Genomic DNA, 17,685 nt, shown 5'->3' with positions numbered 1-17,685 from the left:
AAGTGACCCCTTCCAAACATGTACTTTTTCTCATGGACACAATGATAAAATGGAGTTGCCATGTCAGTAGATGGTTGCAACTTCTGCTATGTTGACAATGGAGGTAGTTGATTGATCAAAATTACATAGCTTTAAATGCTTGTAACTTTTATATTATTAATTTCTAAAAAAAAATTTTTTTAATTTAAAAAACATGATTGCTTTTTTCGTCATCAGCAAGCAAAATTGCATTAGAATTGCATTAGAATTGCATTTTTGCTTTTAAAGTATTTTTAGATGAAAATTTGAAATACTTCGAGTGAAAGAAATTTAACAAAATTCGAAATGCTTAACAGAGTTTGCAAAATAGTAAAACAATCTAATCGAGCGACTTGCTACGGAGAGCTCGGGTTGTAATACAACAACAATGGTTTCAAATTTTAACACAAGACCAACAAGTTCAGTGGGTGGGGTAAACCGATTATATCGACCTCCAGTACCCAACTGGTTCTTATTTTATCGAATGAAAGGCAAAGTCGACCTCGGCGGAATATGAACTCAGATTGTGTCCCTGCTCATTCATTTCTCAACTGCTACAAGCATTCATACTTTTGATGTTTTTCAATTGTCTTGAGGCTTAAAAAGCAGTGTAAGAATGGTCTTTTAACGGCTTGTGAGGTTTGCTTCATACCGCCCTTGCTAGAATATAAGGATACACGTTGCAACATAAGTACAGTCACGCCAGTGACAGGCATTGGAAAGCATCGACAATGTATGAAATGCTGGCAGGGCTGAGAATCAATAAGAATGCTTTTTTTTTTCGAGGGAGGCGGTCTGCATCTTGAGTTCTCCAATAACGAGTCACTCGCTTCTATGGTGCCTTCCCTGATTAGGTAGTTTACATTATTGTCTTGTGAAAATGTAATCTCTGAAAACTATTTCTTATGTCAAAGCAGCATTTTACTTATACGCAATAGTTAAATTTTCAACCATCAGCAGATGTAATTTTTAATGGACACGGAAACAAGAAAATGAAATATATAACCTTATAACAGCTGTTTCTGTCAATTTACGTACAATTTTTTTTAACAGAAACATTGTCCTAAACGCGCCGGTTTATCACGTCGTGACGTGATGTGTTCACAGGTACTTTCAAAAACTTAGGCTATAGCGAGCTTTATATCTTTTTATAATTGAGATTTAAACAAAAGTTGCTTTTTACTATCAAATAATTACAGGCTATCATAAAAAGGCGGTTTGAGTTTGTGAGATAAAATTGGGAATGTTGGTCAAATTACAGAAGTTATAATACAGCTATTTAAAATATTTTGTTTTTGTTAGTTCATTGTCATGGTAACGTAAAAGGTTTAATTTCCGTGAAAAAGGATGAAATGGGAATAAATATTATTTAAAAAAAGATAATAATGACAAAAATAGTGAAGAGTGGTCAAAACCACATATATTTAGAAATTCCTTCATAATTGGTAGTTTTAACAACAAAAACACGGAGGCTTCGATGAAAGCTAAATAAAATACAAATCGTGTCGGTTTGATCGACTTTACTTACTCCGATTGTTCGTACTTTAGCATTAAAGATACGGCATTGCCTTTGTTTTTCCTGGTCGCGGCGACGTTCAATCGCCGCAGCTTCTTTATAATCAAATGGTAAATCGAGTTTTTGCATGTTTAATATCTTAAGAGAGACACAAAAGAAATTACAGCTTTATCACTTCTATGAGAAAGGTTAATACATCAATGATGTTGCTAAGCAACGATAATATATCTTCGACCGCGTGAATAATTTTCCGATTCTGATTAGCTAATAATAATTTTAAATTAAATTTGGTTAAAAACAAAAAATTACTTAATATTATATTATATTTATTTTTATAATATTTTAATAATGCAATAATAACTGATTTATTTGAAGTTTTATTTATTGACTAATGAAAATGTTTAGTGCTTAACTAATGTTCGCGGTAAAATTTTCAACTATAATGGCTGCGTGAGAGAGATGTAATTTTTTAGTGACTTTCTCTAAACATCATTGGAGTAAAAAAAAAGAAGTTTTAGCAGGTTATTCAAAATGCCGGGTTATTTAAGATATATCGAAGTGGAAAATTTTAAATCTTATCGTGGCAAACAGTTAATTGGACCGTTTAAAAAGTTTACTGCTATTATCGGACCAAATGGATCAGGTACGTCGAACGAAATTTTTAAACGTGTCTCTCGTAAATATGACCATATTTTCCCGCTTTTCTCTTAAAGATGATTTTGATTATTTCTTCAGTTGATATTCCTATACCTATCAAATTTATGCATTTTATGAGAGAGAAAATAACTAAATTTTGGATGTACGAAAATCACTATTAATTTCATTGTGTTTGTAAACAATATAAGATCACAAAAATATTGTTTCAGGGCTAAAAATGTATATGACTTCCAGTTTGTTCATAATTTACACTGTTTAAAGACAGATTTTATCATCTGTCTTATGTTTTATTATTGTTCGTTTTGCCCCGATGCAAATTCCCTTGTTAAACGGGAAAACCTTCAATACTTCTCAAATGATAAGAATGTTCTATATATCTCGCTCAAGCAAATTTTTCCCCCTCCAGGTGTTTTGGTTTGAGCGAATTGTTTTCATATTTTGAGTATTTCTTCTTTTTAGTTTTTGATTAATCATCAATTCTATTTTTTTTTTCTTATTTAGTTAAATTATTAAATATTTAGTTTAATTATCTTAGCATTACTGCATATCTGTGTAACGTTTGCAATTTGGCGCTATTTAGTAAATTCACTTAAGCTGTCTATTACGAGTTATCGTTTCGCTATGATACAATTATGAGGTCAGCCAAGAGAAAAACAACTAGCTAAAAGTGTAAAATAAAACATTCTAAAATAAATTCGTTTGGTTTATCGACCCGTACCATAAACAAATTCTTGTGACAGTTTTAGACATATTTTCGGAGTTAAATAGGGTGGAGGAATACTTGGCATTTAAGTTCATTCGTCCTATTTCCTGATATGATTTTACATTAACAATATTTCAATTAAACTACGGCGTTTCTAACTAGAAATACGAAAGTTGAGATCGGGAATCTCCAGCTATTCTTGTTATTCATTCTACTGAACTTTCGTTGCATCTCTGTTATGTAGATTCTGGAAATTCTAGGACCCTAGTTCGACCTATCGCATCTGATAGAAAAATTAAACGAAACGATTATTTTCACACACATTTGGTATTACTTTCTGATTTTGATTTTATTTTTTACATTGATTAAGAATGCTTTTATTTTATTTTTACCATATTTGTTTCTGCCTTCATGACGAAATTAAATTTCATTTGTTACCTTGGATCGAAGATATATATAACGCGGAAAATTTCAGCTGCGTAAAGTTTCCTCTTATAAGTTTGTTTACAGGTTCGACTTTCAAGTTAAAAAAAAATCTGCTACTTGCATATGAAAGACTAAAAAAAATTGATTGTTAGTCTTAATATAATTTCATTTACTAAATTGAAGTAAGAGAAATTTTAGTCGTTAAATTCATTAATGTAGTGGCCGGATCAAATATCTCAAAAGTGTAACTCAATCTTTTTTCTGTATGTCCGCCTTTTACCCCTTTTTACCCTTTCATCATTCCGATCCCCTCCCTACATACAAAAAAAAATGCAGGCTTGTATAATACACAATTTATTGCATAATATATTAATGCCATATTAGCATTTTAAAGATCAACATTAAGGAAAATAAAAACAAAGAATAATAATTTTTAAGCGAAAAATAAAATTTCCCTGGTTGAGAATTGCAGTTTTAGAATAAAGTTGTGAGTTTAAATCCCCAAAGTTGACTGCTTCCTTCCCTCTGACATACATATATTACATACTTACCCATTCTCTGTACAGTGTGTGGCCCTTGATCAAAATAAATTATTTACATTTAACATAGTCTTGTTGATGTTATATACCTGTATAGATTGCAAATAGAAATAAATCGGTAATGCAACGCAAATTATTTTGTATATTTATTCAAGGATTGCGAAGTTTAAAATTTACCTAACACAATTGACAGAAATATCAAAGTCCGTATTCCTTAAGCAGAAGAGTGCGATACGGCATAGCAGATTTTCCTTCGGTGTGAGAAAAAAAAAGGGTGTCATGTACCTTAATAAATGTGACGAAATCGCAGTATCGTCGTGACCACTGGGCTTAGTAGCTCTAATTTACATGTAGTAATACTGGTTAATATAAAGATCTTCACCCGTTTAAGATGCTGCAACTATTTCAGTTCTTATTGAAAACTCGTCTACTTTGTTTAGTTGTTATCAGATGTAACCTTTTTAGCTGAATTTGAAAAATTCTGTTTTCATGGAAACGTAAGCGATTGAAAAATTGTTTAATATCATTTTGTTTTCAAATAGTAGAAATAATATTTTATGTTTAAATATAATTTTTCATGCTCTTATACATAGCGGGAAAGCTAGAATGAAAATAACTTTTGATTTAAAATTGTTTATATATCATCATCTTACTTCCGTTTTCCATGCCAACATGGGTTGGATGCTTGAAGAGCCTAGTCGTGCGCCAGTGTCTTGTTTTTGGCGTGTGTTTTACAGTTGAATACTCTTCCTAACACCAGGTTATGGCCGGGGATAATAGGTTTACTTCCCAACTTTATTGATCCGGGTCCAGTCCCATTGTGTGGAACCATGGGCAAGTGTCTTCTACTATACTCCTGGCCCGACCAAAGCCTTGTGAGAGGATTTGGTAAACGAAAACTGAAAGAATTACCAGACCTTGTTGAGATCAGGTCTCTTGGTTTCTGAAACAAGGCTGCTAATTCTATTGGAGTTAACTGCTTTGGAAAGAGATGTTGGAAGAGGTGCAAGAGAAGAGTGGTTTAATACTAGGAGTTAGTGAAGGACTGTCACAAGAATGGGTGGTGAACGAGGTGTTTGCCATTGGAGTTTGGCAGTTGAGTGTTTGCATGTTGTACCGTGAGTTAGGCCTATTGGAACCCAGGATATTACAGGTATGAGCAGAAGAGCCATTTAATGGTAACTGAGAAAGCATCTAGATGATTCTGGTTGAAAAGAGGTTGGGTCAGTAGAATGCTACTTGGATATATACTATACTTGATCAATCTATGTTTGGTTGTCTAGATGAGTGTATGTTGTAAGACCCAAAATGTGCAGTGTTTTGTATATATAAAGGTTTTGTGTGTGTGTGGGCCATCATTTACATTTTAACATCTACTTTTCCATGCTAGCAAGGGTTAGATAGAATTTGTTGGGGCACAATTTCTACAACTGGAGGCCTTTCCTGACTGGAAATTATGCTCATTTACAACTGTTGAGCAATATTAAGACAATGAGACACACACATACATAAGTATATGAGTGGTTTCTTAGTTTTCATCTTCCAAATCCCCTTTACAGGGCTTTGGTTAGCCCAGGGGTTTAGAACACACCTGCTGGAGGTTGTATGCAGTGGGACTGAGCCTGTAACCGAGTAGTTGGTGAGCAAGCTGCCCGACCACACACTTACGTTTGCATCATTTTTTTGTGTGTGTATATGTATGTATATATATATATATATATATATATATAGTTGTGTAGGCATAGACCCTCTTAACTCAACAACACATCTAAAATATGATAGCTGGAGGAAGATAGGGCTGGTTCTCATTTTCAGCTTTGTGAACTACTGTAGGAAATGAAAGACTTGCTTAAGAACACATTTTGCACAGCCCAGGAATCGAACCATGACTTTCACCAGTTGTCCATGCATTTTCATGCATGCACACACATTCAACCTTAGTGTAAAACACTATTTTCATTGGGATTGTGTACAGAAACATGCATATAAGCCTTTTGCTTTATATGTTAAAAAAAAATTATGCTGTCAACTCCTGCGATATCACTGATATATCAGCTATGGTAATATGTATCAAATTTAGCTGATTCTTGAAAATTTTTTCCCAGAATTTATTTCCTAGAGAAGAAAATTGAACTTAGTCAGAACATCCCAAGAAACAGCAGCTTACCATTTATAAATTTATGCTAAATTGGTATAGAGCAAGGCATCAAGGGTTACTTACAATAGTGGCAGCTATCTTTATATTTTGTTAAGTTAGGAAGATATCTTGCTGCTCACTGTTTGTTTCTTGAGTTTAGAGTATGCTTATAACAAACACAACTGCACTAATTAAAGCAAAGCAAAAGGCAGAACTATTTGGATGTGCATATAACTGTGGTTAAGAAGTTTCCTTTGTGACCACATTGTCTCAGGCTGCCCAGTACTTTGTGAGTGAAATTTGTTTGACAAGAACTGTGCTGAAACATCATATATTCATTTTTTTATAGGTTTGGTTGAACAAAGGGATAGAGCTCAATACATAAATATATGTATGTTATTATTTTTCATTGACAAATTACATTCGAGAGTTTTGTGCATGGTACTTATCAAACTAACTTATGGCAGTCTACTTTTATATAGATGGAATTATGAAAGGAAAGTTTAAAAAAAAAAGCATGCACATACATGTATTACTACAGATCTATACACAATATATATATGGGTGTATTTGTGTATGTAGTACTATAAAAGTGTATGCTTTTCTTCTTTCCTTTATATATTGAAGTGTTTAACAGGCAAACCATTTAATATATATATACACTTTTCAGATGATCCTCCAATTTTAATTTTTTTTTGAACAATCCAGAGATAATTATAATTCAATCTATATAAAAGCAGACTTCCCTATTTGAAGTCAGTTTGATAAGTGCCATTGATGAAACTCTCCTGGCACTTGAGTCACTTTGAGTCATACTCATTCAACATCCATTTTTCTATACTACTTTGAGCTATTTGTCATCTTATTAGAGGCAGGGTTTTATTGTCAAATATTTTTTCCTGTTGTCAACCCTGACCTGTTTTCCAAGTAAAAGATTTTTACACTCTATAAGTCTTTCAAAGCATAGAGTGGCCAGTTATAATGTCAACAGAAATATCAACATCAGCACCATTTTACTCTTCACACTAATAAAATATCAACATACATGCATGTATATACAACAGGCTTAATATAGTTTCTGTCTACCAAATTCACTCACAAAGCATTAGTCAACTCAGGCCAGATACTGCTCAGTGGGGCTGAAATTGAAACCATATGTAATGTGTTTGTGGATACCAGTGTAAATCAATGTGTTAAAAAGATGTTACTTGTTATGGAGATAAAACTTACTCATTGATTAAAATGAGTTCTTGCTGAGGTCAGTATAATTGAAAGTGGTATCCTGTTATGACAGGAAGCCAATAAAAGAATAGTCAACTCCTCAGACTAAGTACATAGACTGTAAGGTCTATAATAACTGGCCTAAGGGCTTCAAGAAATGAACAATAAATAAACCTGCCTCAACCAAGAGCAAGCTAAGTTTGCTTGCCTGGCAACATGGTTGAAATGTGTAGATGAGTGAGTTATTGCTGATCAACCAGATGGCTTTCTTTTGGATGCTAAGCAGTGGCATCAGCCTCCCAAATGTTGAAGCAGTATTCTATTGTGAGTCTCCTTTAAGCTTTGTGTTTTAATGAGTCTAGAGATAAACAAATGAAGTAATATTCATCATAATACATCAGCACACCATTTGATCTTCAGCATCATAAAGCAGTTTTTTCAAAATCACAATATGTACCACCTTTTTTTCTTTCAGTGTAGGAAGTTTCAGATAATAAATGGGACTGTTTATTGGTTTTACATTTAACATTTGTAGTGGAAATTGACCATAGCCTTTTGATTTCTATTTTGCATATGTTTTCTGGTATTTCTCGTGTCAAAGAAACAGTAAAACTCTAGATTTGATCCACTAGGCGCATTAATTCAGCTGTATTATTTAGTCCTTATCAGTCCTAATACAAATATAATGGATCAGATTATGAATGAATTTACATTTATCAATACCTTTAATTCCAAGCTGGAAACAATGTGTTCATGAGATGAACAATTTCAGAAATTACTCTTGAAATTCCAAGAAAGAAACTTCTTACTCTGTATAAAGGCCACTTCTCCCTCAAATCACCCTCCTGTCTTGAAAAGCAAAAAAAAAAAATAAATAAATAAAAGTGAACATTTTGGTTAATGTAGTTCTAAATAAATCCAACAATATAATGTGATCTTGGCTGATATTACCAGATCTGTGGTTAAGCAGGAGAAAAGTTACTTGCCAAACTGATAAATTGACTTCACAACATTCACACAGTGACTATACTCTCAACATGCATTGTGTGAGGTCCATCCTTGGAAGTCTTGGAGAGCCTGAATCCCATATCTCATTGCTTCAGAAAACATCAAAACACTACCACTGTTATGATTTGAGTGGTCTTACAAAGAAATAGGTCTATGTTAAAGAATCTCTGCTGAGAATTATCAGGAAGACAGTGATGAGGAACTTCAGTTATGCTATAAAGATATCTGCAAGTGACTTAAATACTTAGATGTCTTGAAATGTGTCATATACATAGAAGACGTATAGATTATCAGAAAGTTTACATGGTTGGGAGAGAAGTAGAAACTGCTGACAAATAACTTTGTCTAATTGACTGGTTATTTGTAGAATAAACAACTGTTTTGGTTCATCAGATGCCTTATTTTCTTTTAAAGAAAATGCTAAAACTAATGCTTTAATTTATACATGCTATCATTGTATGACTTTTCAAGTCATTATTTTTTGCTTTTTATTCTACAAGGAAAATCAAACTTGATGGATGCTATCAGCTTTGTGCTGGGTGAGAAAACAAGCAATCTCAGAGTAAAGAAGCTCAGTGTAAGTAAAAATAATTTATTCTCAATTACTTAAAGATAATTATATAAATTGAAATATATACAAAAGCTCCAAAAATAATATAAACAATTACAAATTACTGGCTCTGAACCATCTGTTATGAATCACTCTGTTGATGGTCTCAGTAACCATCACAGCTCAGCTAAGACAAACCTGGGCAACAATCTGTGGAAGCTTTTTCTATTCAACTAGTTTAAAACTGTTGGCTTTCTTGCTCAAGTGTTTAATGTTCTTTTGTAAAATTTTGGATTATATTGGTTAAAGGAAAACAAAAGTTATTTTCCATATTTCCTTATAATAAATCTGTGTCATTTGTTTCTTAATAACATTGTTTTTGTTTTGACAAGCTTTTACTATTTGACTATCAAAATTTTTCTTTAACTTTTGAAAGAATTTAGAAGTTATAAATCCCTTCAAATGTATATTTGTTATTCAAAAACATCACTATAACTCTAAGTTGTACACTCTCTCCATTTTTACATTATCTTGCATCAACAAATTTTCAGTTTGTTTCCCACATAACTCTCCTTCTCATCATCATAATTTACATGTCCATTTTTCCATGCTGGCATGTTAAAATGAACTTTTTATAGCTGGATGCTCTTGTCACCAACCTTGTTTTCTAAGTAAGATTTTTTTTATTACTCTTATCCTTACATGTTGAAAGTAATAACGCCACTAATACTATAAGGACTTGTTTACTGAAGAATGAAAACAAAGATGCTATTTTTCATTTAGATTGTCTAATGAAAACTTACAGAACAAAATATATGTATGATGTGCTTCACAGTTTCTATCTACCAATTCCACTCTAAAGGCATTGGTCAGTCCAAGGTGCAATGGAATGAGACAAAAACTTAAAATCATATGGTCATGTTGCAAGCATGGCTATGCTTGTGTTTTTTTAATAAAAATTGCGACTGAAATTGATATGAAAATCGAAGCCTTTGCATGTTTACTCCACCTGTTAGAATGGAAACCAAATACTCTTCACCCCACCCTTCTATCTTGAAAATGAAGGACACATTGTATAATATACTTCAAGATACACTATCTGGAAAATTTTTAAAATGGAAAGGTCACAGCTGAAATATCTTCTGTTGTAGTTACTCTTTACATTTGATAGTTGTCTGTTGATCCATCAATAAACAGAAAGAAACTCAAGAGCAATTGTTATATATTTATATAAGGAAATCTGGTGTTTACATTTTAGAAGCTTGAAATGATTTGATGGAATGATGGAAGTTGGAGTTATGATTAAAATACTGTTAGGTTTCTTGAACATAAAATATTTTTCAATAATTAAAGCACCGTCCGTTCATGGCCGTTTGCCAGCTCTGTCTGGCCCCGTGTCGGTGGCACATAAAAGCACCATCCGTTTGTGTCCGTTGCCAGCATCGCCTGGCCCCATGCCGGTGACACGTAAAAGCACCATCCGTTCGTGGCCGTTTGCCAGCTCTGTCTGGCACCTGTGCAGGTGGCATGTAAAAAAACACCCACTACACTTGCGGAGTGGTTGGCGTTAGGAAGGGCATCCAGCCGTAGAAACACTGCCAGATCTGACTGGGCCTGACGAAGCCTTCCAGCTTCACAGACCCCAGTTGACCCATCCAACCCATGCTAGCATGGAAAGCGGACGCTAAATGATGATGATGATGATAGTTAAAGCAGCAAGCTGGCAGAATCATTAGCATGTCAGGGGGAAATGCTTAATGGCATTTTATCTGTTGTTACATTCCGAGTTCAGATTCCACTGAGGTTGACTTTGCCTTACACCCTTTCGGGGTCAATAAAATAAGTACCAGTTGAGCACAGGGATTGTTGTAATCAACATTTCCCCATCCCCAAAATTGCTGGCCTTGTGCCAAAATTTGAACTCAGTAGTTAGATAAATTAATTAATAAATAAACTCCATTCCAATCTATACTAAAGCAATGTGTTAAACTGTCTTGACAGAAGCTGTAGGAAATCTGTTGGACTGTACTTGTTTTTGACTGATAGATCTAATCTGTCAGTTGGTTTAACATCACTACCCAGTCTTTGGTAGCTTTCAGTAAAGCTCACTCTGTTGTAAACATTCAGACTAGGTCTGAGATAACATGATATTTTGATACATTGCTCTGTGCAACATTTTCCTCTGGAAGTTAATCAATGATAATAGACAGTGCACTTATGTTTCTGATTAAGTTATGGAAATTAGAACAGCAAATCAAATATGAAAATTCTCAGTGGCATTTCAGGATAGTTAAAAGTATCAGTTTAAACTTAAAAGCTAAAGGAAAAAGTTTGAAAGCGCTGTACCTTTTTCCTTTTTCCTGTATATTGTGATTTAACTTGAAATAGTTAACTGGAAACAAACTAATAAACATTATCAGTATCATTTAACATCCATTTTCCATGCGGGCATGGGTTGAACAGTTTGACAGGAGCTGTCAAGCCAGAGGACTGCACCAAGCTTCACTGTCTCTTTTGGCATGATTTTTACAGCTGGATGCGCATCCTAATGCCAACCATGTTACAGAGTGAACTGGGTACTTTTTACTTGGCACCAACACTGGCAAGATCTGTTTTAGCATGGATTTTATGGCTGGATGCCCTTCCAAATGCCAACTACATTACAGGTTGAGCCTCTTAGGATACTAATTATTTTCAATGGTGATTGTTTTGCCACAGCTTTGTTACCTTATCTTTTCTTCTCATGATATTGGTGAATAAGAGGGACTGTATTTATAATTTTTCTCAAATTGTTATCAGTTGAGTGTAGGGATAACTTTGTGAGATTAATATTCATTTTGGATTGTTTCATCCGTCTTTGTTATGAGTTCAAATGCTGCCAAGATTGACTTTGCCATTCATCCTTTTGGGGTCAATAAAATGAGAACCAGTTGATCACTGGGGTTGATTTAATCAATTTATTCCCTTCCCTGAAATAGCTGGCCTTGTAACAAAATTTGAAACCAGTATTCATTTTGGATTGCAACAGGTTGATAATTTAGGCTGACATTCAGTTCTAGAGAAGAATGAATATATTTAATAGACTATTTGTGAGACAATTAAACATAGTGAAAATAAGTAACTTATAAGTCTGTTAACCCTTTCGTTACTGTATTTATTTTGAGATGCTCTGTGTTTTTTTCAATTACTTTAAATATAACAAAGAATTTAGTAAAATAACTTAGTTACCGTTAAGCTAGTGTTAGGAACATAAATTGTGACTAAGGTTTGGTGGAAGATTTTAATTCAAAACTTATGAAAACAAGACATTTGTACTACAGAGCCAGAGCTGGTTTCAGCCGGGTTGGTAACGAAAGGGTTAATGATTTACAGCCTCTAAATTCGTAGAAGTGAAAGTTATTGTAGTAGTAGTAGAACAGACACAGCTTAACAGTGGACACTTTCTGGGAAAATAAACAAAGACTTGTAGAAGATTAGACAAGATTGTAGCTGGTGACGTGTAAAAAGAAATTGTGATGTGAAATAATAGTTATCTGTTTATAAAAAAAAAGGTTCTGGAATACTTTTGATTTGATAGGCATATAATCAAAGGAAGCCTAACAATATATGATGTGATGGAATGACCCGTATGTCTGTCACATATATTTCCTTCTTATACGTTTCTTTCTTTAATAGCAAGGTCTATAATTTATATTTCATCACCATTGAGTAAGCAGTGAATAATATGCACTATAAAGTTATTCTTTTCTACTCAAGGCACAAGACCTGAAATTTTAGGGGGTGCAGGGCCAGTCGATTAGATCGACCCCAGTGTTTCACTGGTACTTAATTTATTGACCCCAAAAGGATGAAAAGCAAAGTCAACCTCAGCGGAATTTGAACTCAGAACATAAAGACAAACGAAATACCGCTAAGTATTTCACCTGGTGTGCTAACATTTCTACCAGCTCGCCACCTTTTCACAATAAAGTTATTGTGAGGTAGAACTGTGGTTCAGATAAAGTATGTATAGAAAACATGTTAATCACTCAGCATGATATACATACTTGTATTTACTTGCTTATACAAGCATTTGGTCTCCTTGCTTAATAAATTTGTGGTCATTAGATTTTATTGTCTTTTATTTCTAATTTTGTAGGATCTTATTCACGGTGCCCCCATTGGTAAGCCTGCCTCCAACAAAGCTTCAGTTACTGCAGTTTATGCTGACAGTGACACTGGTAAAGACACCAGGTTTACCAGGATTATCCATGGTTCATCTTCAGATCACAAAATTAATGGAAAGGTAAGTGATGTGTTCTAATACAATGTTTTGCTGGCTTTACATCTTACATATATTTACTACTAGAAGAGCAAGAAGTGGGAGAAATACTAGTTAATGGATTTCACACTATCATTGATCAGTAAGAAGGTATTACTTTACGTCAAGTGAATTTATTATTTATCATGAGAAATATAACAGATTGTTAACTTCTCAGCAAATGTTTCAAAGGTTGTTAATGAAAAAAATATACTAATTGGTTTACAGTTTCCCACTAGGTGTATTCATAATCTGTGATTGGGTAGTATTTTCCATTACATTAACCCTTTAGTATTTAAACCTGCTGTATTCTACTAAATATTCTACCTATTTTAGGTACAAACTGGCTAGATCCAGCCTCTCACACCTACAAACATACCATATAATGTCATTCTAGAAATATACAATCACATTATTGGCATCTTGAAACCAAGAGATAATACATGATTAATTCAAAACAATGTGAATAAATAAGCATTACATTTGACAAAGTAATCTGAATGCTGAAGAGTTAAACATAGATTAGGAGGCAAAAATATAATGATTATCATTATCAAAAGTGCCCACTTTTAGCATAATAACTCAGTAGGAAGAGAAATCATTGCACAGCTTTATAAAAACATTGGTCCAAATTAAAATTAAAGAGTACTGAAGGAAGAATTACACTAATAGGATTGTTAGGAAAATTTGAATCAATACATTACCTGAAGAACTGCATTATAACTCTCTCAATCCTAAACTACCCATCATACCTGAAATTTTCTTTATTAATGTCTTTAGATTTAAGAATAATAAATCAAAATTTCAGCTTATAAACATTTGTCTTTCATTAGGTTTCTCACACAAAATAAATTGCAAAAGAAAAATAAATTTTACTAAATCCTTCAAAACAATTATTTTGAAAAAAAAAAATCCAATTGAAACACTAAGGTTATCCCCCAAATTATTTAATAACCTCTTGGCTGTGGAATTAAAATACAGTTGACATAACATGATATACAAAAGCAGCTTGACAGGGGGGGAAAATGGATATTGATTATTTTGTTTTGAGGTGACTAGGGTGTACATTGCTAAAATTTGAAACTGAGCTGCTTATAATTCAAAGCATATATTCCCATATCTACTTAAGAGAAAATATTACATTATTTACACTTCAGTTCTATATTTAAGAGATGAGGAATTATGTACATTATTTACATTCAACAGATATTTGTCCTCATCTTGTTTGTTGTTAACGTTTCGGCTGATATATTCTCTAGCTTTCTTCAGGTGTCTTGGGGAAATTTCAAACCTGGGTTCTCATTCCTAAGGTGTTTTTCGATGTTGTTGTTGTTATTATTGTTCAGGTCACTGCTTGGAATCAAACTCGGAATCTTTGGGTTAGTAGCCCACGCTCTTAACCACTACACCATATGCCTGTGGGCAATTATGGAGTGAATTTTAGGGCTTATAAATTTAATATTTTTCTATCCTTCCTTAATACCGGTTCCCATATGCTGCTCATATCTCAGTTTGCTTAGGAGGTTGTTGTGTCCTAGCATATGTGCTGCTGCTTTTAGTTTTCGTATTTTCCAGTGGTGTTCTCTGTCTTTTATTTTAACTTCATCCCATAGGGGAAGGTAGTCTCCATTTTTCCATATATGATCAGCTATACCCAATTTATCAATATCTCCTCATGCCACAGCTTTGCAATGTTCATCTACCCTTATTTTGAGGATGCGGCATGTTTCGCCTTTGTATAACCTACCACAGCTGCATGGGATGGAGTACATGCAGTCTTTGGTCATATTCTTTTCTATTGGTGGTTTTACTAAAATGAGATGTTTGCAAAGTGTTGTATTACTCTTTAATATTGTCCTGATGTCATATGGGCCGCATATCTTTTGTATCTTTTCGGAGAGGCTTTCACATTGGGTAGACAGATTGTAGACAGTTTACTGGCCTCATCCTCTCTCTTCTTCATAATTGGAGTGGATAGTATACTTTTGGGGCAGTTGTTGCTTAACAGATCGTTATTGAGCTTGATCATTTCTTCATGGTGTGTATCACGCTCGCTACTTGTATTCTTTGCATGATGTTTTAGGCACTGAGCAATCCCTCTCTTTACACTGTATGGATGGTGGGAATTGAAGTTGAGGTATTGTCCAGTAAAGGTTGGCTTGCGGTATACAGATGTCCTGAATCCATACTTGGTGTGTGTTATTAATACATCCAGGAATGCCAGCGGATTGTCTTTTTCCTTTTCCATTGTGAAATTCCTAGCCAAAGACAAACTTGTACTTGGCTTTCATTGACTTGGAGAAAGCCTTTGACGGGGTCTTCCAATCCTTTATCTGGTGATCAATGCAAAAACTAGGGATAGATAAGTGGTTGGTGAGGGCTGTACAAGCCGTGTACAGGGATGCTGTCAGTAAAGTGAGGGTTGGTAACAAGTATAGTGAATTCCATATAAAAGTAGGGGTTCACCAAAGATCAGTCCTCAGCCTCCTCTTATTCATCATAGTCTTCCAGGCAATAACAGTAATCCAGGACAGGCTGCCCCCAGGAGTTTCTCTATGCTGATGACCTTGCTCTAATAGCTGAGTCACTACCAGAACTAGAGAAGAAGTTACAGGTGTTGAAGCAAGGTCAAGAAATGAAGGGCCTTGGAGTCAATCTAGCAAAAACCAAAGTCTTAGTAAGTAGGAAGGTAAACAAATCACAAATCCCTTCAGGCTCTGCTTGATCTGTAGAAAAGGTGTAGGTGGAAACGCCATAAGATGTACCTGATGTAAGCTATGAACACATAAGAGGTGCAGCAATATCAAAGGAACGTTAACTGGGAAGATAGTCTTTGTGTGTGGCAGATGCACAGGGGTAATAAACACCAAAGATGTACAGAAAACAGATTCCATCAAATGCCAGGGGGGAAAACTAGAAGTAGTTGAAAGCTTCCATTACCTAGGTGACCAAGTCAGTAGTTGGGGTGGATGCACTGAGAGCATAGCTACTAGAATAAGAATAGCCTGGGCAAAGTTCAGAGAGCTCCTACCTTTGCTGGTAACAAAGGGCCTCTCACTCAGAGTGAAAAGTAGATTGTATGATGCATGTTTGCAAACAGCTATTCTACACGGCTGTGAAACATGGGCTGAACACATGCGTAGCTTTGAAAGAAATGAAGTTAGTATGCTCCACTGGGTGTGTAATGTCAGTATGCCTGCTCAACAGAGTGTAAGTGCCCTGAGAGAAAAGTTGGACATAAGAAGCATCAGATGCGGTGTGCAAAAGAGATGAGTGCACTGGTATGGTTGCGTATGGATGAGGACAACTACATGAAGAAGTGTCACACGCCAACAGTAGAGAGCACCTGTAGAAACGGTAGACCCAGGAAGACCTGGGGTGAGGTGGAGAAACACAACCATCAAATGTTAGGCTTCACTGAAAGAATGACAAGTGACTGAGACCTTTGGAGATATGCTTTACTTGAGAAAAGCAGGCAAGCCAAGTGAGATCATAGCCGTGGTTGAAGCCAGTGTCACGTACCTGGCCTGTTTAAAAGTACCCTTCAATCGTTGGGCAATATGCTGTGCTTGAGAAGACCTGTTGAGTCAAGTGAAAACTTAGTCATGGCCAATGCCAGTGCTGCTGGACTGGCTCCTGTGCCTGTGGCATGTAAAAAGCACCATTTGAGTGTTGTCAATGCCAGTGCCACCTGACTGGCCCCTGTGCTGGTGGCATGTAAAAAGTACCCACTACACTCTTGGAGTGGTTGGTGTTAGGAAGGGCATCCAGATGTAGAAACCTTGCCAGATCAGATTGGAGCTTGGTGCAGCCTCCTGGCTTGCCAGTCCTCTGTCAAACCATCCAACCCATGCCAGAATGGAAAGCAGATGTTAGACAATGATGATGTATGTCTTAAATCATTTGGAGATGACAACTGCAGTCTTACAGATGCAATAAGCTAAACTGTATTACTTTTTTTGTGAATCAGGAAAAGTGAAGTTGTTCAATCTGCTTTGCTACCTTGTTTTGCATCCTATTCCACTGCATGACCCCCTTGGATAAGTTTCATTTACCATGATCTGTCAATCAAAGCCTCATAGACAGAATTATTTGTGTGTTTTTGGTTAGTAGACATCACCCATTGTCCAGTTTAACAGTGCTACCTAACTCATAGTGGTTATAGTGGATTTCATTCTTTTACAAGCATTTGGACCAGATCTCTAGTCTAGGGAATACAGGTAGGTCTCAATCTTGTTATCTAAACTGCTTTATTGCACCTTTCATTGAAAAAGAAATTAAACTATTTTGTTGTATTTTTATTTTTATTCTTTCTTTTCATTTTAATTCAGGGTGTTTCTTCCCAGCAGTATGCACAAGAACTTGAGAAAATTGGTGTTTTGGTAAAATCTAAGAACTTTCTTGTGTTTCAAGGAACTGTTGAAAGCATTGCTATGAAGAATGCCAAAGAACGTACGGTTATGTTCGAAGAAATCAGCAGGTAATTAATCCTATTGTTGCTATAACAGTTTGCAATCTATTGATGTGTTGTTTTTCTCTCTTACTGCTATTGTGATATCAACATAATCATTTTATGTCTTCACTACTTCCTATGTCTTCTTCAGTTTTCC

At 34.9% G+C, this 17,685-nt stretch overlaps 2 protein-coding genes across 2 annotated transcripts in view; one reads left to right on the top strand and one right to left on the bottom strand.

Annotated features, from left to right (window-relative positions):
* The window catches only part of LOC115210888 (RIB43A-like with coiled-coils protein 2), a 34,477-nt gene extending 32,731 nt beyond the window's left edge, over positions 1-1,746 (bottom strand). The window contains exon 1 of the mRNA XM_029779659.2: positions 1,547-1,746. Within this exon, the coding sequence (XP_029635519.1) occupies positions 1,547-1,663 (117 nt within the window). The 5' untranslated portion in view covers positions 1,664-1,746. The remainder of the gene's footprint in view (positions 1-1,546) is intronic.
* A 211-nt stretch (positions 1,747-1,957) lies between these two features.
* Positions 1,958-17,685, top strand: part of LOC115211095 (structural maintenance of chromosomes protein 1A) — a 56,653-nt gene continuing 40,925 nt past the window's right edge. The window contains exons 1-4 of the mRNA XM_029779986.2: positions 1,958-2,177; positions 8,726-8,802; positions 12,914-13,060; positions 17,407-17,555. Coding sequence (XP_029635846.1) covers positions 2,066-2,177; positions 8,726-8,802; positions 12,914-13,060; positions 17,407-17,555 — 485 coding nt within the window. The 5' untranslated portion in view covers positions 1,958-2,065. The remainder of the gene's footprint in view (positions 2,178-8,725; positions 8,803-12,913; positions 13,061-17,406; positions 17,556-17,685) is intronic.

The sequence above is a fragment of the Octopus sinensis genome, linkage group LG4, assembly GCF_006345805.1.
Source record: "Octopus sinensis linkage group LG4, ASM634580v1, whole genome shotgun sequence".
Taxonomy (NCBI): Eukaryota; Metazoa; Mollusca; class Cephalopoda; order Octopoda; family Octopodidae; genus Octopus; species Octopus sinensis.
This window is presented reverse-complemented; position numbering and strand designations above follow the sequence as displayed.